Below are 25,300 nucleotides of genomic sequence, written 5' to 3'. Positions count from 1 at the left end.
TGCTTGCGTATAGAATTGTTGACACCGTTTTCCCGATAGCGTCCACTGCGCGTCTCCCACATAGCATAAGTGGTTATAGAATTTGAAAGGATACGCACAGACAAACTTATGCCACAGTAACATGGGTTGAAGTAACCGTGGCCACAAAGACAAGAGGCTCCCTTGTGTGTTGGTGCTGAGGTGTGTCTGACATCACTTGATAGTTTTGTAATAATCCAAAATGCATCATCGTGTCAGATGACAGCACATTCAATATGCCAGTAGCTTCATCTGGGTCACTTCTAGGCTCAACCTCTCAATGCGGGCTTTGTGTTGCCACTTGCCCTCTGATTTCACACTGGGCTTTTTCTCTTTGCGTAATAGACAAGCTCAAAGCCAACGGCCCACAACAAGTCTCTGTGTTCTCCACTCCATTTGTCATCTTTATCTCTTGTCATCATTCCTGTTTGTGCTGCTCTCTTTTCAGCAAACTGCCCTGCATTGGTCGGCGTTTTATAACAGACCGGAACATGTTCGCCTCCTCATCAAGCACGACTCCAATATAGGTATTCCCGACAGCGAGGGCAAAATCCCCTTGCATTGGGCCGCGCACAGTCAAGAGGCCAGCGCCACGCAAACAGTCCGCTGTATACTGGTACATATTACACACACACACACATTCACAGTCACAGTAAACATCTTTCTTCATTCATTGATATATATATATGAGCAAAAATAGGACCCCTGTGATGTAGGAATGCAATGGTTAATTTGATTTGAAAAAAATTTGGATTTATATTCTGTTGCTTTGATTCAATGAGTGTGATTACAGTGTTAAAATTGAGAAAAGTCCAGTCCACATTGAGTGCCCAGAACTTAGAAATAGGATTACATAGTATCCGCACGGCTTCTGCAAAAGAACGCACATGACAGTAATAATGCAATAATCTGTGAAGTGGCAAACAGCGAAGATTTTTTGTTATTAATTTTAAAACATGTTATTTTAACACATATGTTAAAAGTGTAATATTGATTATTAATAGATTATTTAATACATTATTTATTATTATTCTAATATATATATATATGCATATATATATATATATATATATATATATAAACTATATTACATACAGTATATATGCATGAAATATATGTATGAAGTTCCGCAGCCTATATATATATATATTTAGATATTATTTATATATATTTATTTAATTATATATGCACCTTATTGCTTTTTTTATAAATACATTTGACAATTTATTATCAAATTTGAATGACAATAAAAAGGGCGGTATAGCTCGGTTGGTAGATTGGCCGTGCCAGCAACTTGGGGGTTGCAGGTTCGGATCCCATTTCCGCCATCCTAGACACTGCCGTTGTGTCCTTGGGCAAGACACTTTACCCACCTGCTCCCAGTGCCACCCACACTGGTTTAAATGTAACTTAGATATTGGGTTTCACTATGTAAAGCGCTTTGAGTCACTAGAGAAAAGCGCTATATAAATATAATTCACTTCACTTCACTTAAGTCTAAGTCTAAGTCTAAAGTATTATAAAATTATTATTATATAATTATGTATAACATTATTGTTACTATTTTCATTATCATTAGAAAAAAAACCTTTCTAAAACATTGTTTTTAAAATAAAAATTAATGATTTAATATCTGTTTGCCTTCTGATTTCATAACAAGTTATCCATCAAATTGCAAAAGGTTTTTACACTACATTACTGTATATTGAAACAATTCTACCACTGTGTTTTAATGATAAAATTCTGGCGACTGAGCTGCCAGTGTTTTATCGTAAAATCTACAATTATTGTTTTTACGGTGTCTTGCTGTGATTGAAAAAAAAGCAGTACCACTGTTTGTTTATGGTAAAAATAAAATGGCCGCTCAGTTGCCAGACTTTAAAAAAAAGTGTTAATGTTTTTCCATTTTCAGTAATAAGTTGTAACAACCACCATAAATTTTATAGTAAAATTCTGACAACAAAGCAGCCAGGTTTTTACTGTAAAAAAAATAGTGAAACTGTTGTCCCATTTACTGTAATCCATCCATCCATCCATCCATTTTTTACCGTTTGTCCCTTTTGGGGTTGCAGGGGGTCGCTGGAGCCTATCTCAGCTGCATTCAGGCGGTAGGCGTATATGTTGTAAAAAAATACCTTATATTTTATAGTAAAATTCTGGTGGCTGAGTTTCCAGTTTTTTATTTCAAATCTACAGATTTGTTTCAGTGTATTTAAAAATATTAATGAGAATTAAATGCATTGGCCAATTCCTATAATATTTGCTGTTATAAGCGGCCCTCTAAAGGCAGCCATAACTGCGATGTGGCCCTCTATGAAAAGGAGTTTGACATTCCTGCTATAAAGTGTGTTCTATCCAATTACTTGATTTATCAAACAAAATAATCATTTGATTAGTCAGTTACTAGTCAGTTATTAAAATAATTGATAGCTGCAGCTCTACTTTGCGGTAACTTTTCTTCTCCTGACCCACTGCAAACAAAAGGATGAAAGTGTGTCAAAAATGCACCTCATTGTGTTGCTCATTCTGACAAATACACCACCTGGTCGCGCTATTATTAAACTCTGTAGGTCTGATTGACGTGAAAGTTCTCACACACCTCAATGCGCTCTACAAAACACAGACTGTAAATTAAGGGTGTTTAGGAAAATCTTGTGGTATACACTTTTATGTAACTGGCAAGCACTTGTGTAAAATTTGAGCAATATTGGTTGGGAAAACACTGGCTGTCATCAAGCGACGCATCTTTGCATCGTTAAGTCACATAGAGCATATCTGTATTACATGTTTGCTAGCAGTGTGTGTGTGCGTGTGCAGGAAGCTGCCCCCACCGAGTCCTTGCTTAACTGGCAGGACTATGAAGGTCGGACACCCCTGCACTTCGCCGTCGCCGATGGCAACAAAGCAGTCGTGGAGGTGCTGACGTCCTACGAGGGCTGTAACGTGACGGCATACGACAACCTCTTCAGAACGCCAATGCACTGGGCCGCCCTTCTCGGTAAGCAGACACACATCTTCCACACCCAATAATGAAGACATAATTTGACGTCGTCATTGTGGCTTAAAATGTTTATCCTCCATGACACATCAAAGTGAGAATGCAAAATGTCAGTTATCAGACATTCATTTAGTTCATGTGTGCATCTCACAAATGTCAGTGATTAATTATGAAAAATGGATAATACAACTCCTCTCTGAGCTGCAACCGTAGAGGAGTTTGCGTGTCCCAATGATCCTAGGAGTTATGTTGTCCGGGGGCATAAAGCCCCCTGGTAGGGTCTCCCAAGGCAAACAGGTTCTAGGTGAGGGATCAGACAAAGAGCAGCTCGAAGACCTTTATGAAGAAGAAAAAGCATGGACCCAGATTTCCCTCGCCCGGACGCGGGTCACCAGGGCCCCCCTCTGGGGCCAGGCCCGGAGGTGGGGCACGATGGCGAGCGCCTAGTGGCCGGGCCTGTTCCCATGGGGCCCGGCCGGGCACGGCCCGAAGAGGCAACGTGGGTCACCCCTCCAATGGGCTCACCACCCATAGCAGGGGCCATAGAGGTCGGGTGCAATGTGAGCTGGACGGAAGCCGAAGGCAGGGCACTTGGCGGTCCGATCCTCGGCTACAGAAACTAGCTGTTGGGACGTGGAACGTCACGTCACTGGGGGGGAAAGAGCCTAAGTTAGTGCGCGAAGTCGAGAAATTCCGGCTGGATATAGTCGGACTCACTTCGACGCACAGCAAGGGCTCTGGAACCACTTCTCTCGAGAGGGATTGGACCCTCTCCCACTGTGGCGTTGCCGGCAGTGAGAGGCGACAGGCTGGGGTGGCAATTCTTGTTTCCCCCCGGCTCAAAGCCTGTACGTTCTAGTTCAACCCGGTAGACGAAAGGGTAGCCTCCCTCCGCCTTCGGGTGGGGGGACGGGTCCTGACTGTTGTTTGTGCTTATGCACCAAACAGCAGTTCAGAGTACCCACCCTTTTTGGGAACACTCGAGGGAGTACTGGAAAGTGCTCCCCCGGGTGATTCCCTTGTCCTACTGGGAGACTTCAACGCTCACGTTGGCAACGACAGTGAAACCTGGAGAGGCGTGATTGGGAAGAATGGCCGCCCGGATCTGAACCCGAGTGGTGTTTTGTTATTGGACTTTTGTGCTCGTCACAGTTTGTCCATAACAAACACCATGTTCAAACATAAGGGTGTCCATATGTGCAGTTGGCACCAGGACACCCTAGGCCGCAGTTCCATGATCGACTTTGTAGTTGTGTCATCGGATTTGCGGCCTTATGTTTTGGACACTCGGGTGAAGAGAGGGGCGGAGTTTTCTACCGATCACCACCTGGTGGTGAGTTGGCTGCGATGGTGGGGGAGGATGCCGGACAGACCTGGGAGGCCCAAACGCATTGTGAGGGTCTGCTGGGAACGTCTGGCTGAGTCTCCTGTCAGACAAAGTTTCAATTCCCACCTCCGGAAGAACTTTGAACATGTCACGAGGGAGGTGCTGGACATTGAGTCCGAGTGGACCATGTTCCGCACCTCTATTGTCGAGGCGGCAGATCGGAGCTGTGGCCGCAAGGTAGTTGGTGCCTGTTGGGGCGGCAATCCTAAAACCCCTTGGTGGACACCAGCGGTGAGGGATGCCGTCAAGCTGAAGAAGGAGTCCTATCGGGTCCTTTTGGCTCATAGGACTCCGGAGGCAGTGGACAGGTACCGACAGGCCAAGCGGTGTGCAGCTTCAGCGGTCGCGGAGGCAAAAACTTGGACATGGGAGGAGTTCGGGGAAGCCATGGAAAACGACTTCCGGACGGCTTCGAAGCGATTCTGGACCACCGTCCGCCGCCTCAGGAAGGGGGAGCAGTGCACTATCAACACCGTGTACGGTGCGGATGGTGTTCTGCTGACCTCAACTGCGGATGTTGTGGATAGGTGGAAGGAATACTTCGAAGACCTCCTCAATCCCACCAACACGTCTTCCTATGAGGAAGCAGTGCCTGGGGAATCTGTGGTGGACTCTCCTATTTCTGGGGCTGAGGTCGCTGAGGTAGTTAAAAAGCTCCTCGGTGGCAAGGCCCCAGGGGTGGATGAGATCCGCCCGGAGTTCCTTAAGGCTCTGGATGCTGTGGGGCTGTCTTGGTTGACAAGACTTTGCAGCATCGCGTGGACATCGGGGGCGGTACCTCTGGATTGGCAGACCGGGGTGGTGGTTCCTCTCTTTAAGAAGGGGGACCGGAGGGTGTGTTCCAACTATCGTGGGATCTCGCTCCTCAGCCTTCCCGGTAAGGTTTATTCAGGTGTACTGGAGAGGAGGCTACGCCGGATAGTCGAACCTCGGATTCAGGAGGAACAGTGTGGTTTTTGTCCTGGTCGTGGAACTGTGGACCAACTCTATACTCTCGGCAGGGTTCTTGAGGGTGCATGGCAGTTTGCCCAACCAGTCTACATGTGCTTTGTGGACTTGGAGAAGGCATTCTACCGTGTCCCTCGGGAAGTCCTGTGGGGAGTGCTCAGAGAGTATGGGGTATCGGACTGTCTTATTGTGGCGGTCCGTTCCCTGTACGATCAGTGCCAGAGCTTGGTCCGCATTGCCGGCAGTAAGTCGAACACATTTCCAGTGAGGGTTGGACTCCGCCAAGGCTGTCCTTTGTCACCGATTCTGTTCATAACTTTTATGGACAGAATTTCACGGCGCAGTCAAGGCGTTGAGGGGTTCCGGTTTGGTAACCGCAGGATTAGGTCTCTGCTTTTTGCAGATGACGTGGTCCTGATGGCTTCATCTGACCGGGATCTTCAGCTCTCGCTGGATCGGTTCGCATCCGAGTGTGAAGCGATCGGAATGAGAGTCAGCACCTCCAAGTCCGAGTCCATGGTTCTCGCCCGGAAAAGGGTGGAATGCCATCTCCGGGTTGGGGAGGAGACCCTGCCCCAAGTGGAGGAGTTCAAGTACCTAGGAGTCTTGTTCACGAGTGAGGGAAGAGTGGATCGTGAGATCGACAGGCGGATCGGTGCGGCGTCTTCAGTAATGCGGACGTTGTACCGATCCGTTGTGGTAAAGAAGGAGCTGAGCCGGAAGGCAAAGCTCTCAATTTACCGGTCGATCTACGTTCCCATCCTCACCTATGGTCATGAGCTTTGGGTCATGACCGAAAGGATAAGATCACGGGTACAAGCGGCCGAAATGAGTTTCCTCCGCCGTGTGGCGGGGCTCTCCCTTAGAGATAGGGTGAGAAGCTCTGCCATCCGGGAGGAACTCAAAGTAAAGCCGCTGCTCCTTCACATCGAGAAGAGCCGGATGAGGTGGTTCGGGCATCTGGTCAGGATGCCACCCGAACGCCTCCCTAGGGAGGTGTTTAGGGCACGCCCAACCGGTAGGAGGCCACGGGGAAGACCCAGGACACGTTGGGAAGACTATGTCTCCCGGCTGGCCTGGGAACGCCTCGGGATCCCCCGGGAAGACCTAGACGAAGTGGCTGGGGAGAGGGAAGTCTGGGTTTCCCTGCTTAGGCTGTTTCCCCCGCGACCCGACCTCGGATAAGCGGAAGATGATGGATGTATGGATGGATAATACAATCTTCCTGTTATGTTAGCTGGTCAAAGGCCTGAAAAACATTGACGGGCAAATACAATGATCAATCGTCCTGTCCCCTTAGCAGAAAAACAACCCCAAAGCATGATGTTTCCACCCCCATGCTTCACAGTAGGTGTGGTGTTCTTGGGATGCAACTCAGTATTCTTCTTCCTCCAAACACGACAAGTTGAGTTAATACCAAAAAGATCTATTTTGGTTTCATCTGACCACAGTTCTCCCAATCCTCTGCTGTATCCATTTTGGTATAAATTCAACTCATCGTGTTTGGAGGAAGAAGAATACTGAGTTGCATCCCAAGAACACCATACCTACTGTGAAGCATGGGGGTGGAAACATCATGCTTTGGGGCTGTTTTTCTGCTAAGGGGACAGGAGGACGATTGATCCGTGTTAAGGAAAGAATGAATGGGGCCATGTATCGTGAGATTTTTAGCCAAAACCTCCTTCCATCAGTGAGAGCTTTGAATGGTTGACCAAATACTTATTTTCCACCATCATTTACAAATTAATTCTTTAAAATTCATACAATGTGAATTCCTGGATTTTTTTTTACATTCTGTCTCTCACAGTTGAAGTGTACCTATGATGAAAATTACAGACCTCTGTCATCATTTTAAGTGGGAGAACTTGCACAATCAGTGGCTGACTAAATCCTTTTTTGCCCCACTGTAGCTGACAAAGCACAACATTTTAAATTCATTTCATTTAGGGAAGTCAAAAATAACAAGTTAATTCATGTGATTAATCACAAAAAATATTGCATTAATCATGTATATATGCAGATTAATCACAACATGTATTTTTAATGTAAATGACCGCCTTCCGCCCGAATGCAGCTGAGATAGGCTCCAGCACCCCCCGCGACCCCAAAAGGGACGTGCGGTAAAAAATGGATGGATGTTCCTTTTAACAAGCTGCGTACCTGAATTGGCGGCGCAGGTTGTTATACGTCAGGTCAATGCATGCATCAGTGCAAGGGAAGAAGGAGACTCTGACTAAACCCTGATGGTACTTAAGATAAAACTATCAGCAAGTTATGGGCAAATAAATGATGTGCATTCAAAAAAACAGTAAAAAAATAAAATAAAATTGCATTTGTGCACAAATATTGGGATTTTTTTTTTGTAATAAGATAATTAATCTGAATCCAAAAGTGTGATAATCTAATTTTAAAAATCTTATTATTTGACAGAGCTAATCATATTTTAACTTATTAATCACAGTTTTTTTTTCACCTGAAGACCCGGACCAATAAAAGACAAGCAGTTGGTAAAAAATGAATAGAACATACACCCGCACAAATACGATTCTAAGAAAACAAACAAAAAAAAAAACCTGAAATTAATAAAAACAGTATCAATAATGATATCAACAATAGTTGATATTCCAAAAATTTCTTCTTGACAAAATAATAATATTAGCTACATATACTTATATATATATATATACAGTATATACAGTATATATATATATATATATATATATATATATATATATATATATATATATATATACAGTACATATATGTATATATATATATATACACACACACACAAACACACATACAGTTGTGGTCAAAAGTTTACATACACTTATGAAGGACATAATGTCATGGCTGTCTTGCGTTTCCAATAATTTCTACAACTCTTGTTTTTTTTCCACAAGCTTCTGGCAAGCTTCTGGATGATTGTTTTTACCACTCCTCTTAACAAAATTGGTGCAGTTCAGCTACATTTTCTGACATGGACTTTTTTCTTCAACATTGTCCACATGTTCTCAATGGGGTTTAAGTCAGGACTTTGAGAAGGCCATTCTAAAACCTTAATTCTAGACTGATTTAGCCATTCCTTTGCCACTTTTGACATGTGTTTGGGGTCATTGTCCTGTTGGAACACCCAACTGTGGCCAAGACCCAACCTCCGGGCTGATGATTTTAGGTTGTCCTGAAGAATTTCATTGTCCCATTTACTATCTGTAAAGCACTAATTCCATTGGCTGCAAAAAAAGGCGAGAGCATAATACTACCACCACACTGCTTGACGGTAGGCATGGTGTTCCTGGGATTAAAGGCCTCACCTTTTCTCCTCCAAACATATTGCTGGGTATTGTGGCCAAACAGCTCAATTTTTCTTACATCTGACCACAGAACTTTCCTCCCGAAGATCTTATCTTTGTCCATGTGATCAGCAGCAAACTTTAGATGCTTGACTGTGGACACTGATGCCTGTGTTTCAGCAGCCTCCAATTCATTGCAGACCTGTTATTTGTTGGTTTTAGGTTGACTCTTGATCATCCTGACCAATTTTCTCTCAGTAACAGGTGATAGCGTGCGTTTTCTTCCTGATCGTGGTAGTGACAAAACTGTGCCATGCACTTAACACTTACAAGTGTCTGCACAGTTGCTCTTGGGACCTTAAGCTGCTTTGAAATGGCTCCAAGTTACTTCCCTGACCTGTTTAAGTCCATGATTTGTTTTTTTCAGATCTGTGCTGACTTCCTTTGACTTTCTCATTGTCGCGTTTGTAACCGAGTCTAATGACTGCATCACATGAGCCCTATTAAAATGGGCTCAGAGAAGTCAACTGGTGTCATCAGTCATAATCACTTACATGAAGACTTTAAGGCTACACAAAAATAAAATAAATGTGTTTTTATTATTTACAAAGAAGTTCATTTTAAAAGAAAAAAGTTGTGATTTAACAAGTGAATTTGAAAATTTCCACACATATCTATCTAAATGCAACAGCCTGAGACCAGCGCATCCTTTCAACATTAAGTAGAAAAGTTATGACAGCCGTTTTCTACACAATCAACCTATGGTAAAGTTATGAAATAACTGTGGCTGCTATTTCACATTTTCCCAATGATGTCTCCCCTTTTGAAAGTTTCCTTTAATTCAGTACGCTATCGGTTTTACCCTCCATTGTGGACTTGAAGATAAACGCACACACTTTTGCCTTTGTTCTTTCACTTTCACAAAGGAGTATTTTGTTTTCTCTTTCTCCCGTTTGATTGCAGGCCATGCCAGAATTGTCCACCTACTGCTGGAAAGGAACACGTCAGGCACCATTCCCTCAGACAGCCAAGGAGCGACACCCTTGCACTACGGTGCTCAGAGCAACAACGCTGTGAGTCATGCAGAAACCACAAATCTACCCAATAGAAGAGCATGATATAACCAAAGTCATTGTTTCTGGGTTATGAAAATGTAAGCCACTGGTACAAAATTGCTTTTCACAGCAAAACGAAAGAACAAATGGGCGGAAACTGGAGTCACCGTCTGTGAGCGAATTGTAAGAAAGTACCCAAAGGAAATAGGATTTAAGTACAGAAAAACTAAAACTGTCATTAACACCCAAACATTAAAAAACAAGGTTTATCTGGGCTAAGGAAAACTAATGGTGGACTATGAATGACTGGATGAAAGTCATATTCAGTGATGAATCGTGAATCTTCATTGTGCAAGGTGATGATGCTGAAACTTTTGTTTGGCACTGTTCCAATGAGATTTATGAAGACAACTGCTTGAAGAAAACATGCACATTTCCACAGTCATTGATGCTATGGGCTGCATGTCAGGTGATGGCACTTGGAACATGGTAACAACATTGTAAGAAGATAATAATGTATCTTCCCGAAGACCAAAAACTGTCAAAACGTTCCTTAACGAAAGATACTGGTACATAAGGTCAATGTCATTTTTCTGTAAATAGTCAGGATCTCAATCCAATGTAAAATGTGTGATATATGAAGAAAATGGTTCATGACAAGACTTTAACCTGCAAAGATGATCTGACAACAGCATTCAGAGAAAGTTGGAACAAAATTGATGAAGAGTACTGTTTGTCACTCTGTAAGTCCATGCCCAAGTTATAAAAGCCAGAAGTGGTCCAACAATCTGTTAGTACTGTGTTGTAGGTTTGTTTTTTCTTTCTTTGTTTTTCGTACTTCAGTATTTTTTTCACTCTGCTTGATCCAAAAATCAAAGGTCACTGACTACCACAATTTATATTCTTGATTTATTTTAGTGTTTCATAAAGCCAGAACATTGCCATTTGAAAAGAATATAGTTTTGGGTAATGTTTATCCGCGTAATTTCTACATAATGAAACAACTGAGTGAGCATCCTCCAAGACTGTTGATTATATCGTTTTCCAGGGGTTGTAGTGAGCATGGTTGAGAATACTGTCATGTAACAACTTGTCTACTCAATAGAGTGTCTGTACAATATTTACAAATAGGATGAGGGAGTAATATTGTACTATTCCAAAAACTAGATTGTGTTTTCAGCTATGAGAAAGTCTTTGAAAAGTCTGGTCGATTTTTTTTTTTTTTTTCAAGATTTACGCAGTGAAAAGAAGTCGACGCCTTTCGGATTGGCTGATTTGTAGGCACATCAGTTGTCAACATAACCAAAATGAGCCATTGACTCCATTTACTTAAAATGAGAGTGGGTGATAAAGTGGTAGTCTGTTGACATGGTTTTCCCCCATTTGTGCATATTTTTTCTTCTATTTCTTTGTTTTTGTATGGTATATTATACTATTGCCTAACAAAGCTGCTGTGCTATTTTTGTTGTACGTTTTGACTACAATGACAATCAAGAATTTCGTACAAGCGCAAGCTTGCAAAAAAGAAAAAAAAACTAATGTAAAAAAAAGTAAAACTAAAATTGTGTTACTTTGCACTGAACAGGGAGTGACTGTGTCCATGTTTTACTGCTGTGTAACTAAAAAGTAGTTATGTTGCTTTTGTCACTTCATTTTGCTTACATGTCCACATAAACTGACCCATTTTTTATTATAATTGAAAATCCAACATTTAAGTCATATTTTAACCATATTTTAGTGACCTGGAGGGTAGTAGCCAAAAAGCGTCACAGGTTGTTAGGAAGTTATCAGAGTTTTGATGCTAATTTCAAAAAATGCTAATCAATTAAGCAGAGCCATCCAACAACTTTCCAGCAGCTAAGAATTATCATATCATTTTGTATTGTAATCTACCACTTGTTTTTTCACTGATGTTGAAAACACTGACACGTATACTTATGTAACCACATAATTTTGTCTTTTTTTTCAAAAATAGTCTGGAAAAAGAGCTGTTGGGTTACGTGTGTTTTTTATAGCAGTTTGTTAGTTTTGCAGAATTTTGATTAAGGAATTATGTAGGGAAGTTGGCATTTTGGTGCAAAATAACCTGAAAGCAGATCCTTTTCTTAGAAACAAAGTGAATGAAAAACAGAAGTACACATAAAAATACAGCAACATGTTTTTGTAACAAACATTTGAGTCACAACGGAAGTTGTGTCCCACCACATAAAAATATATACTTCATAAGCTCTCTTCTTCCTCCTTCCTGTTCTACAAACTATGATTTGTGTAAGCTTAGTCACAATCTAGATGTGGTGTCAAAGTGAGGTGGACCCAATATTGTGGAAGAAAAAAGCAACAGTTAAGTGATGTTCAAAAGGCTTGTTACAAAACAACCGGGAAGCCAGGATTCAATGGTACGACATACTAAGTAACAAATGTCAAAAATACACTAACAGGAAAAGGCTTGTGATGTGATGAGATGTGCAGAGGCTTTGAAGTAATGGAGGGGGTGTTTCTGAGAAGTGCGTATCAAAGCTTGATTCATATAGGGGTGCAGCCAAAATTTATGACGTTTGAAACTTAGCTGCAACTGCTTTTGGAAGCGGTTACGATTTTGCCACGATGTTCGACAACAGGCTTTGTTCATAATGTGTTTTTGATAAAGCACCAGAAATACTTTGTAAAATCTAAATTAAATTCAAGAATAAATATTTGGGACCCTTTCCCGTTCCCTCTCCAATAAATTCATAATATAGCAGACTCATAATATAGCAGACTGTATTATGCTGATAGTACATATTTGTACCATGAATTGATTTACGTGGACCCGACTTAAACAAGTTGAAAAACTTATTTGGGTGTTACCATTTAGTGGTCAATTGTACGGAATATGTACTGTACTGTGCAATCTACTAATACAAGTTTCAATCAATCCATCAAAAGACATACAGTATGTTCCTACAAGACGCTGTTGGCGTAATGGAGTACACGCCTATCTTTAAAGGCCTACTGAAACCCACTACTACCCACCACGCAGTCTGATAGTTTATATATCAATGATGAAATATTAACGTTGCAACACATGCCAATACGGCCTTTTTAGTTTACTAAATTGCAATTTTAAATTTCCTGGGACTTTTTTCTTGAAAACATCGCGTAATGATGACGTGTACGCGTGACGTCACGGGCTGTCATGAATATGAGCGCTGCGTACACACACAGCTAAAAGTCGTCTGCTTTAACGGCATAATTGCACAGTATTTTGGAGATCTGTGTTGCTGAATCTTTTGCAATTTGTTCAATTAATATTGGAGAAGTTAAAGTAGAAAGACAGAGTTGGGAAGCTTTAGCCTTTAGCCACACAAACACATGGGGATTCATTGTTTAAAATTCACAGAGGTGAAACTTTAGTATGGATCACAGCGGACATGGATCCCGACTACATGTCAACCAGCAGGTTTCGGTGAGAAAATAGTGGTTAAAAAGTCGCCTCTTACCGGATATCAGCTGAGCTTGTGCCGTCCATACAGCTGCCGTCGACTTCCCCGAGACGCTGCGCGTCAACACCCGGCCGGGGACGGACACTTCCGACTATCAGGTACAGTTAAACTCACTAAAACACTAGCAACACAATAGAAAGATAAGGGATTTCCCAGAATTATCGTAGTAAATGTGTCTAAAAACATATGAAACTGTCTCAATGCAACGCGATTGCAATCGCCTTTTTTTTTTTTTTTTAACTTTTTTTGTTGTTTTTTTTCTAGTCCGTTGCTATCAATATCATCAAACACGAATCTTTCATCTTCGCTCAAATTAATGGGGAAATTGTCGTTTTCTCGGTCGGAATAGCTGTTTTTTTGTTGGAGGCTCCCATTAAAATCAATGTGAATATATGAGGAGCCCTCGACATGTGACGTCATCGTCTGCGACTTCCGGTAGAGGCAGGGCTTTTCTCCAGTTGTGAACTTTATCGTGGATGTTCTCTACTAAATCCTTTCAGCAAAAATATGGCAATATCGCGAAATGATCAAGTATGACACATAGAATGCACATGCTATTCCCGTTTAAATAAGAAAATCTCTTTTCAGTAGGCTTTTAATGCCAAAGGATGTGCAATCGATCCCCATCAACGTCCGTATTAGAATGTGCATTCACTGTAAACATTCATCTTAAAAACGTAAAACATGCTGGATTAATTTTCTTTTAGCTATCCACTAGCAAGTAAGAGCTGGATGGACGGCGTGGCGCAGTGGAAGAGTGGCCGTGCGCAACCCTAGGGTCCCTGGTTCAATCCCCACCTTAAATACAAATATTAAAAAATAACATCTCCCCAGTTCTGTACATCATTGTCTAAGTTCCACACATACGTATGATACTACCATGTTGGAAAAATACAGACACACACTACAAATAAAAACTCATGCACCTGGGGATAGGTTGATTGGCAACACTAAAATTGACCCCAGTGTGTGAATGTGAGTGTGAATGTTGTCTATATATCTGTGTTGGCCCTGTGATGAGGTGTCGACTTGTCCAGGTTGTACCCCACCCAAATGTACCTGAGATAGGCTCCAGCACCCCCCGCCACCCCAAAAGGGACAAGCAGTAGAAAATGGATGGATGGATATATGTATTAAATTATGTACCAAAACCATTTGGTCATACAGTCTCACCTCAACCTACAAGCTTCATTGGTTCTGTGACAGAGCTCTTAACTCAAAATACTTGTATCTCAAATCAGCGCCCCCGTTGAACTGAATTTGAATCTATTTAACTGGTGGTCGGCACTCCCTAAACAGCACAATTTAAACATGTAAGATGCCTTTTCACCATCGTGCCATCTTTGCTCCACCTCCGGGCCTGGCTCCAGAGGGGGGCCCCAGTGACCCGCGTCCGGGCGAGGGAAATCTGGGTCCTTTGTTCGTGTTTTTTATTGAGGTCTTCAAGCTGCTCTTTGTCTGATCCCTCACCTAGGACCAGTTTGCCTTGGGAGACCCTATCAGGGGCAATAAAGCTCCCAGACCACATTGCTCCTAGGATCATTGGGACACGCAAACTCCTCTACTACGTTAAGGTTGCCGGGCCTGTACCCATGGGGCCCGGCCGGGCACAGCCCGAAGAGGCAACATGGGTCCCCCCCTCCAATGGGCTCACCACCCATAGCAGGGGCCATAGAGGTTGGGTGCGATTGTGAGCTGGGCGGCAGCCGAAGGCAGGGCACTTGGCGGTCCGATCCTCGGCTACATAAGCTAGCTCTTGGGACGTGGAACGTCACCTCGCTGGTGGGGAAGAAGCCTGAGCTAGTGCGCGAAGTGGAGAAGTTCCGGTTAGATATAGTCGGACTCACTTCGACGCACAGCAAGGGCTCTGGAACCAGTTCTCTTGAGAGGGACTATACTCTCTTCCACTCTGGTGTTGCCGGCAGTGAGAGGCGACGGGCTGGGGTGGCAATTCTTGTTGCCCCCTGGCTCAAAGCCTGCACGTTGGAGTTCAACCCGGTGGACGAGAGGGTAGCCTCCCTCCGCCTTTGGGTGGGGGTACGGGTCCTGACTGTTGTTTGTGCTTACGCGCCAAACAGCAGCTCAGAGTACCCACCCTTTTTGGATTTACTCGAGGGAGTACTCGAGAGTGCTCCCCCAGGTGATTCCCTCGTTCTACTGGGGGCTTTCAACGCTCATGTTGGCAACGACAGTGAAACCTGGAGAGGCGTGATTGGGAAGAATGGCCGCCCGGATCTGAATTCGAGTGTTTTGTTATTGGACTTTTGTGGTCGTCACAGATTGTCCATAGCAAACACCATGTTCAAACTTAAGGGTGTCCATATGTGCACTTGGCACCAGGACACCCTAGTCCCATGATCGACTTTGTTGTTGTGTCATCTGATTTCCGGTCTCATGTTTTGGACACTTTGGTGAAGAGAGGGACGGAGCTTTCTACCGATCACCACCTGATGTTGAGTTGGCTGCGATGGTGGGGGAGGATGCCGTACAGACCTGGCAGGCCCAAACGCATTGTGAGCGTCTGCTGGGAACGTCTGGCAGAGTCTCCTGTCAGAGAGAGTTTCAATTCCCACCTCCGGAAGAACTTTGAACATGTCACGAGGGAGGTGCTGGACATTGAGTCCGAGTGGACGATGTTCCGTACCTCTATTGTCGAGGCGGCCGATTGGAGCTGTGGCTGCAAGGTGGTTGGTGCCTGTTGTGGTGGTAATCCTAGAACCCGCTGGTGGACACCAGTGGTGAGGGATGCCGTCAAGCTGAAGAAGGAGTCCTATCAGGCTCTTTTGGTTCATAGGACTCCAGAGGCAGCAGACAGGTACCGACAGGCCAAGCGGTGTGCGGCTTCAGCGGTCGCAAAGGCAAAAATTTGGACATGGGAGGAGTTCGGGGAAGCTATGGAAAACAACTTCCGGACAGCTTCGAAGCGATTCTGGACCACCATATGCCGCCTCAGGAAAAAGAAGCAGTGCAGTGTCAACACCGTGTACGGTGGGGATGGTGTTCTGCTTACCTCCACTGCGGATGTTGTGGATCGGTAGGGGAATACTTCGAAGACCTCCTAAATCCTACCAGCACGTCTTCCTATGAGGAAGCAGTGCCCGGGGACTCTATGGTGGGTTCTCCTATTTCTGGGGCTGAGGTTGCCGAGGTAGTTAAAAATGGAAATCCGTCCGGAGTTCCTTAAGGCTCTGGATGCTGTGGGTCCGTCTTGGTTGACAAGACTCTGCAGCATCGCGTGGACATTGGGGGTGGTACCTCTGGATTGGCAGACCGGGGTGGTGGTTCCTCTCTTTAAGAAGGGGAACCGGAGTGTGTGTTCCAACTATTGTGGGATCACACTTCTCAGCCTTCCCGGTAAGGTTTATTCAGGTGTACTGGAGAGGAGGCTACGCCGGATAGTCGAACCTCGGATTCAGGAGGAACAGTGTGGTTTTCGTCCAGGTCGTGGAACTGTGGACCAGCTCTATACTCTCGGCAGGGTCCTTGAGGGTGCATGGGAGTTTGCCCAACCAGTCTACATGTGCTTTGTAGACTTGGAGAAGGCTTTCGACCGTGGACCCCGGGAAGTCCTGTGGGGAGTGCTCAGAGAGTATGCGGTAGCGGTTCGTCTTATTGTGGCGGTCCGCTCCCTGTAGGATCAGTGTCAGAGCTTGGTCCGCATTGCCGGCAGTAAGTCGGACCCGTTTCCAGTGAGGGTTGGACTCTGCCAAGGCTGCCCTTTGTCACCGATTCTATTCATAACTTATGGACAGAATTTCTAGGCGGAGTCAGGGCGTTGAGGGTATCTGGTTTGGTGGCTGCAGGATTATATCTCTGCTATTTGCAGATGATGTGGTTGGTCCTGATGGCTTCATCTGGCCAAGATCTTCAACTCTCACTGGATCGTTTCGCAGTGAAGCGACTGGGATGAGAATCAGTGCCTCCAAGTCTGAGTCCGTGGTTCTCGCCCGGAAAAGGGTGGAATGCCCGCTCCAGGTTAAGGAGGAGATCTTGCTCAAGCGGAGGAGTTCAAGTACCTCGGAGTCTTGTTCACGACTGGGGGAAGAGTGGATCGTGAGATCGACAGGTGGATCGGTGCGGCGTCTTCAGTAATGCGGACGTTGTACCGATCCATTGTGGTGAAGAAGAAGCTGAGCCGGAAGGCGAAGCTCTCAATTTACCGGTCGATCTACGTTCCCATCCTCACCTATGGTCATGAGCTTTGGGTCATGACCGAAAGGACAAGATAACGGGTACAAGCGGCCGAAATGAGTTTCTTCCGCCGTGTGGCGGGGCTCTCCCTTAGAGATAAGGTGAGAAGCTCTGTCATCCAGGAGGAGCTCAAAGTAAAGCCGCTGCTCCTTCACATCGAGAGGAGCCAAATGAGGTGGTTCGGGCATTCCACCCGAACGCCTCCCTAGGGAGGTGTTTCGGGCACGTCCGACCGGTAGGAGGCCACGGGGAAGACCCAGGACACGTTGGGAAGACTATATCTCCCGGTTGGCCTGGGAACGCCTCGGGATCCCCCGGAAAGAGCTGGACGTAGTGGCTCGGGAGAGGGATGTCTGGTCATCCCTGCTTAAGCTGCTGCCCCGGCGACCTGACCTCGGATGAGCGGAAGAAGAGGGATAGATGGATGGATGGATGGATGGATGGATGCCTTTTCAAAAGAAAACAAACTTTTAGATCAGAAATATTGTATAAGAACAATACAATAGAATGTAGTACTATCAACTAAAGTAGTTTTATGAAATAAGATAATAATAATGTACAGCATTTACAAACCCCGTTTCCATATGAGTTGGGAAATTGTATTAGATGTAAATATAAACCGAATACAATGATTTGCAAATCTTTTTCAATCCATATTCAGTTGAATATGCTACAAAAACAACATCTTCAAACTGATAAACATCTTTTTTGTAGCAAATAATCATTAACTTTAGAATTTGATGCCAGCAACACGTGACAAAGTTGTTGGGAAAGGTGGCAATAAATACTGATAAAGTTGAGGAATGCTATTCAAACACTTATTTGGAACATCCCACAGGTGTGCACGCAAATTGGGAACAGGTGGGTGCCATGATTGGCTATAAAAACAATTTCCCAAAAATGCTCAGTCTTTCACAAGAAAGGATGGGGCGAGGTACACCCCCCTGGGTCCACAACTGCGTGAGAAAATAGTCAAACAGTTTAAGAACAGCGTTTCTCAAAGTTGCAGAAAATTTAGGGATTTCAACATCTACGCTCCATAATATCATCAAAAGGTTCAGAGAATCTGGAGAAATCACTCAACGTAAGCGGCATGGCCGGAAAACAACATTGAATGACAGTGACCTTCGATTTCTCCTACGACAAAAAAACCAGACATCAATTTCTAAAGCAGGGGTGCCCATTACGTCGATCGCGAGCTACCAGTCGACCGCGGGGGGTGTGTCAGTCGATCTCAAGCCAGGCTTTTAAAAAAAATAGACCTAAAAATTAGTGATCATCAATCTTCACCAAGACGTCACTTAAATGACATTCACGGTACCGGAGGGTCTTGTGAGATGACGTTGGCTGCTGCCAGTTCATGATTATGAAAAAATGACAGAGAGGAAGGCGAGAAACACTTTTTATTTCAACAGACTCTCGCGCGGTACCTTCCGTCAAAACTCTAAAGGCCGACTGCACATTTCCTATCTTCACAATAAAAGCCCTGCTTCATGCTGCCTGCGCTAACTAAATACAGAGTCTCGGAAAGCTGGCGTGCACATCACTTGTGCACGCCAGCTTTCCAAGACTCTTATTTTGTTAGCGCAGGCAGCATGAAGCAGGGCTTTTATTGTGAAGATAGGAAATGTGCAGTCGGCCTTTAGAGTTTTGACGGAACGGATGGCGCAAAAGTCTGTTGAAATAAAAAGTGTTTCTCGCCTTCCTCTCTGTCATTTTTTCATAATCATGAACTGGCAGCAGCCAACGTCATCTCACAAGACCCTCGGGTGCCGTGAATGTCAATCAAGCAAGCTACGGAATTTGCCGCCAATGTTTTTCTTGTAAAGTGTATGGAAGCTGGATGAATTAGATGCCAAAAACCAACCACTTTCATGTGGTATTGTACAGAAAGGACAACTTTTTTTTCTCCTCCATTTGAAAATGTGGACATTATCAGCACTATACTGTCTGATTACAATCAATGCAAGTAATCAGAATCAGGTAATACACCAACTTATATTCTTGTCTTCGTGAAAGAAAGACATCTATATGTGTTACACATGCTTGTATTATCATTAAACACATTTAACTTGTTTACAAAAATGTCTCTTTCATAAATAAATAAATAGAAATGATATATATAAATGAGGTAGATCCCCTCAAGTTGGTCAATTGAAAAGTAGCTTGCTTGCAGAAAAAGTGTGGGCACCCCTGCTCTAAAGGATATCACCACATGGGCTCAGGAACACTTCAGAAAACCACCGTCACTAAATACTGTTTGTTGCTACATCTGTAAGTGCAAATTAAATCTCTACTATGCAAAGCGAAAGCCATTTATCAACAACATCCAGAAACGCCGCTGGCTTCACTGGGCCTAAGATCATCTAAGATGGACTGATGCAAAGTGGAAAAGTGTTCTGTGGTCTGACGAGTCCACATTTCAAATTGTTTTTGGAAATATTCGACATCGTGTGATCCGGACCAAAGGGGAAGCGAACCATCCAGACTGTTATCGGCGCAAAGTTCAAAAACCAGCATCTGTAATGGTATGGGGGTGCATTAGTACCCAAGGCATGGGTAACTTACACATCTGTGAAGGCACCATTAATGCTGAAAGGTACATACAGGTTTTGGAACAACATATGCTGCCATCTAAGCGCCGTCTTTTTCATGAAGTGAAGTGAATTATATTTATATAGCGCTTTTCTCTAGTGACTCAAAGCGCTTTACATAGTGAAACCCAATATCTAAGTTACATTTAAACCAGTGTGGGTGGCACTGGGAGCAGGTGGGTAAAGTGCCTTGCCCAAGGACACAACGGCAGTGACTAGAATGGCGGAAGCGGGAATCGAACCTGCAACCCTCAAGTTGCTGGCACGGCCACTCTACCAACCGAGCTATGCCGCCACAAATATAATTCACTTCACTTCATGGACGCTCTTGCTTATTTCAGCAAGACAATGCCAAGCCACATTCCGCACGTGTTACAACAGCGTGGCTTCATAAAAAAAGTGTGTGAGTACTTTCCTGGCCCGCCTGCAGTCCAGACCTGTCTCCCATCAAAAATGTGTGGCGCATTATGAAGTGTAAAATACGACAGCGGAGACCCCTGACTGTTGAGCGACTGAAGCTCTGCATAAAACAAGAATGGGAAAGAATTCCACTTTCAAAGCTTCAACAATTAGTTTCCTCAGTTCCCAAATGTTTATTGAGTGTTGTTAAAAGAAAAGGTGATTTAACACAGTGGTGAACATGCCCTTTCCCAACTACTTTGGCACGTGTTGCAGCCATGAATTTCTAAGTTAAGTATTATTTGCAAAAAAAAATTAAAGTTTATGAGTTTGAACATCAAGTATCTTGTTTTTGTAGTGCATTCAATTGAATATGGGTTGAAAAAGATTTGCAAATCATTGTATTCCGTTTAGGGCTTCACGGTGGCAGAGGGGTTAGTGCGTCTGCCTCACAATACGAAGGTCCTGCAGTCCTGGGTTCAAATCCAGGCTCGGGATCTTTCTGTGTGGAGTTTGCATGTTCTCCCCGTGAATGCGTGGGTTCCCTCCGGGTACTCCGGCTTCCTCCCACTTCCAAAGACATGCACCTGGGGATAGGTTGATTGGCAACACTAAATTGGCCCTAGTGTGTGAATGTGGGTGTGAATGTTGTCTGTCTATCTGTGCTGGCCCTGCGATGAGGTGGCGACTTGTCCAGGGTGTACCCCGCCTTCCGCCCGATTGTAGCTGAGATAGGCGCCAGCGCCCCCCGCGACTCCGAAAGGGAATAAGCGGTAGAAAATGGATGGATGGATGGATGTATTCCGTTTATATTTACATCTAACACAATTTCCCAACTCATAATGAAACGGGGTTTGTACCTTGGCGAGTGTACTTCTACGGTATCTCTTTCGAGATTTTGCTTTTCCATCAAACACACCATCAGCGGCTTCTCCATATTTTCAGCACTGTCCTTCACACTCACTTTCTTCCTTCTCATTGTTTGAAGAACAGTTATGTCCATCTCTAGCTGGACAGGGCGACTCAGGACACAAACGAGCACACAGAGAACAGAACACAAGATGACCAGAAACAGATCTAAACAATTAAAAATGAATGAACAATTATTGACTTAAATCACTAAATCCAACAATTGTGTTTTTTAGGAGACAGTAGGTGTGTTTCTCTCGCACCCATCAGTGAAGGATGAGCCCGATCTGGAGGGCAGGACAGCGTTCATGTGGGCCGCCGGGAAGGGCAGCGATGATGTCATCCGCACCATGCTGGCTCTCACGCCTCACGTTGACATCAACATGGCCGACAAGTACGGCGGCACCGGTAAGGTCGCTTGTGTTTGTGTGCGTACACCATCTTCCACATGCTATGTTTGTCAAGAGGTTAGCCGGCGGCTCCTTGGCGGCAATGTCAAAGGGGATTCCTCGAGAGAGGGAAGCTGATGGTGTCAGCAAAATTAGCGCGGACTCGCAATATGGATTCCCGGCACTGCCAGCACGGTCCTCCTGCTCACTACTAATCCCACATGAGTACACTTGTGACATGCCGCCACATTCTTCACCTCCTGGGGTTGGTTGGACGTATAATGGCCATGACGATGGCTTCCATGCTCAGCCAGACAGGCTTAATTGTTTATGCATGCATACGTAATTGAGACAGTGTGAAGGACAGCCACGTCACTTTCTGTCGCCGGCGTTGGGTGAGGGAGGCGTACATATTGTGGCTGTGTGTTGGAACTCATTGCTTTTATTTTACAGCATAAATCCTTCATTGCCCTTGCCTTAGCAGTAGCTGAGAGAAGGGTTGTTGTAGAAAGTTTGAATTCATCGTTATACTCAATTCTGTTCTCCGGCAGTCCTTTGAATTCAGTTATACAAACCCCATTTCCATATGAGTTGGGAAATTGTGTTAGATGTAAATATAAACGGAATACAATGATTTGCAAATCCTTTTCAACCCATATTCAATTGAATGCACTACAAAGACAAGATATTTGATGTTCTAACTCATAAACTTTATTTTTTTTTTGCAAATAATAATTAACTTAGAATTTCATGGCTGCAACACGTGCCAATGTAGTTGGGAAAGGGCATGTTCACCACTGTGTTACATCACCTTTTCTTTTAACAACACTCAATAAATGTTTGGGAACTGAGAAAACTAATTGTTGAAGCTTTGAAAGTGGAATTCTTTCCCATTCTTGTTTTATGTAGGGCTTCAGTCGTTCAACAGTCCAGGGTCTCCGCTGTCGTATTTTACGCTTCATAATGCGCCACACATTTTTAATGGGAGACAGGTTTGGATTGCAGGCAGGCCAGGAAAGTACTCTGTCACACCCCGCCTCGGGTGAAGGTAATGTAACCTTTGCAAACCGGACTTCAAATCAAGGATGGCAAGGCACGCAGTTGGCAACAGTTTACAAACATTTTTTGAAAAACCCAAAAAGTGTCAAGAGGTGAACTTAAAAAGGAAGACAAAGCACCCACAATCTGTAACAGTAATAAATAAAGACAATGTTAGTATTGTATATTATATATAGTACATTTATATTCTAAATATATTTCAAAAAGCTGCATCCGTCAAATAGGTCTATATATAATTAATAAAATAAGCCTATTGAAAATAATCAAAACGTAAATCATTCATTATATCAAAATACATGTATTCACAATCAAAGGTCAATAATCAAATATGTCAAAGCAAATAATTAAATAACAAAACAGATTTAGCAAAATAAATTAGTAATCAACAAAACTCATTTAACCGGTTACAACACATCATAACCTCATCGTCAAAATAATCACCTCAGTAGATGTTTGATGCTTGTAGAGCGAAACTGTTGCTCAGGACAGAGAACCTCCTCTGGCAGTGACAGACAGCAGACTGCAGAAAAATAGCATTTTCCCCAATTAAATAGCCCATTGCCCCGCCCACTAGCTGGGACCAATTTGACAGGGGAAATTAAGAAAACATCCATTCATCCATCTTCTAAACATTTCTTTTGTAAATTACACCATAAATAACCATCACATGTCTAAGAAGTATTCACGTTGTACTTTTGTATTTGTAAATCAGTCATTTTTGTACACAGTGTATTCAGGCTTAGACAACACAACTTTTAAATGTCCAGCGTCCTTTAGCAACACCCAGCTCCTGAAAGTCATGGTTTGGCCCAAATTAGGCCTAATTAGTCAAAGCAGGTGTGCTCAGCTACATAAAGCCTTCAGCCCCACCCTGACTCTTAGCCACACATGCAGGGCCATGGTGAGTGACAGGTTACAATTTGTTTGTTGAGCATGCTTTCTACTGACTAAAAAAAAATGTGCATGGTTTGAGATGAAGCCAAAGGTCAAACGGTGACAGTGTGGAGTCAAACTGTCACATACTCGCACTCTTTTTTTACGAAGCCACACTGTTGTAACACGTGCTGAATGTGGCTTGGCATTGTCTTGCTGAAATAAGCAGGGGCGTCCATGAAAAAGACTGCGCTTAGATGGCAGTATATGTTGTTCCAAAACCTCTATGTACCTTTCAGCATTAATGGTGCCTTCACAGATATGTAAGTTACCCGAAAGCAATGGATGTCGAGCGGGTCTAACATGATACTGTGAAAGTTCTATCCATAGTGGCTCCAACACAGCCGCGAGAGTTCAGTTCAAAGGGGATCCAAGACAGCAGCGAGAGTCCCGTCCACAGGAAACCATCCCAAGCAGAGTCGGATCAGCAGCGTAGAGATGTCCCCAACCGATACACAGGCGAGTGTGGTCCATCCTAGGTCCCGACGAGCGGTCCATCCTGGGTCCCGACTCTGAACAGCCAGTACTTCATCCATGGCCATCGGACCGGACCACAAGGGAGGGGGGGACAGAGGAGAAAAATAAAAGAAGCGGCAGATCAACCGGTCTAAAAAGGAGGTCTATTTAAAGGCTAGAGTATACACATGAGTTTTAAGGTGAGACTTAAATGCTTCTACTGAGGTAGCATCTCGAACTGTTACCGGGAGGGCATTCCAGAGTACTGGAGCCCGAACGGAAAACGCTCTATAGCCCGCAGACTTTTTTGGGGCTTTAGGAATCATTAATAAGCTGGAGTCCTTTCAACGCAGATTTCTTGCAGGGACATATGGTTCAATACAATCGGCAAGGGAGGATGGAGCTAGACCGTCTAGTATTTTATACGTAAGTAGTAAAACCTTGTGGGCAGTGGGCAGTTTGGTTACTGCACGGGCGCTGACAACCCCACCCTCCATGAATCACCGCTGCCTTGCGGGCAGCTCTTGGTTGACCAAAGGCTAGGGGATGGACTACCACGACAGAAAACCCCAGGTCACCCTTGGGCAAGGTGTAGCACCTGGTAGCCTCCCTCCTCAGGGTTACGAAGTGTTTACTGCTGCCTTGTGGTTAAGGTCTTGGTTGACCAAAAGCTAAGGGAGCAAACCCCGAAGACAAATCACGGCTTCTGGGTGAGGCTGGACATCCTGGCAGTTCTAATCACGTTACTGTCACAAGGTCTATGGTGGACCATGCCAGTGAAAGCTTAGCGATATACTCTACACAAGAGCACAGATAGACAAACCTATCATCTGGTCAGTTGCTGCAACGACTCATGGAATCAGTCTGTCTTGGCCTGGCCTTGCCCCTGAGAAACCTCGATTCGCCAAGTTTGTGCTGTTAGTCCCGCAAAAGCTAGCAGTACTTGAAACCTCTTGCAAGCAGTTTTCATGAAAATGGTCAGGAGAAATAGATTTCATACCGGCTCGGATGTCGCCCGGGTTACCAAGGTCCGCGCTGATCTGTTCGCACTCCAGCAGACAGTGGAAAGTGAGTCAGGACAAAGACAAAGACAAAGACAAGGACAAAGAAAAACAACAGGAAGAGAAACCAGAAAGAGTATATCAACAACATTGTGCTTAGCAGAGTGGAATCTACGCACTCTGAGCGC

At 44.1% G+C, this 25,300-nt stretch overlaps 1 protein-coding gene across 3 annotated transcripts in view; it reads left to right on the top strand.

Moving 5' to 3' along the window:
* invs (inversin) overlaps positions 1 to 25,300 on the top strand; it is a 108,703-nt gene that overhangs the window by 49,078 nt on the left and 34,325 nt on the right. For all 3 annotated transcript variants that reach the window (XM_061915685.1, XM_061915686.1, XM_061915687.1), the window contains 4 exons: positions 467 to 634; positions 2,836 to 3,016; positions 9,608 to 9,717; positions 21,511 to 21,682. In XM_061915685.1, coding sequence (XP_061771669.1) covers positions 467 to 634; positions 2,836 to 3,016; positions 9,608 to 9,717; positions 21,511 to 21,682 — 631 coding nt within the window. The remainder of the gene's footprint in view (positions 1 to 466; positions 635 to 2,835; positions 3,017 to 9,607; positions 9,718 to 21,510; positions 21,683 to 25,300) is intronic.

Source organism: Nerophis ophidion, linkage group LG11 (genome assembly GCF_033978795.1).
Source record: "Nerophis ophidion isolate RoL-2023_Sa linkage group LG11, RoL_Noph_v1.0, whole genome shotgun sequence".
Lineage (NCBI taxonomy): Eukaryota > Metazoa > Chordata > Actinopteri > Syngnathiformes > Syngnathidae > Nerophis > Nerophis ophidion.
Note: the sequence above shows the minus strand (reverse complement) of the source record. Positions and strands in the feature narration are given on the sequence as shown.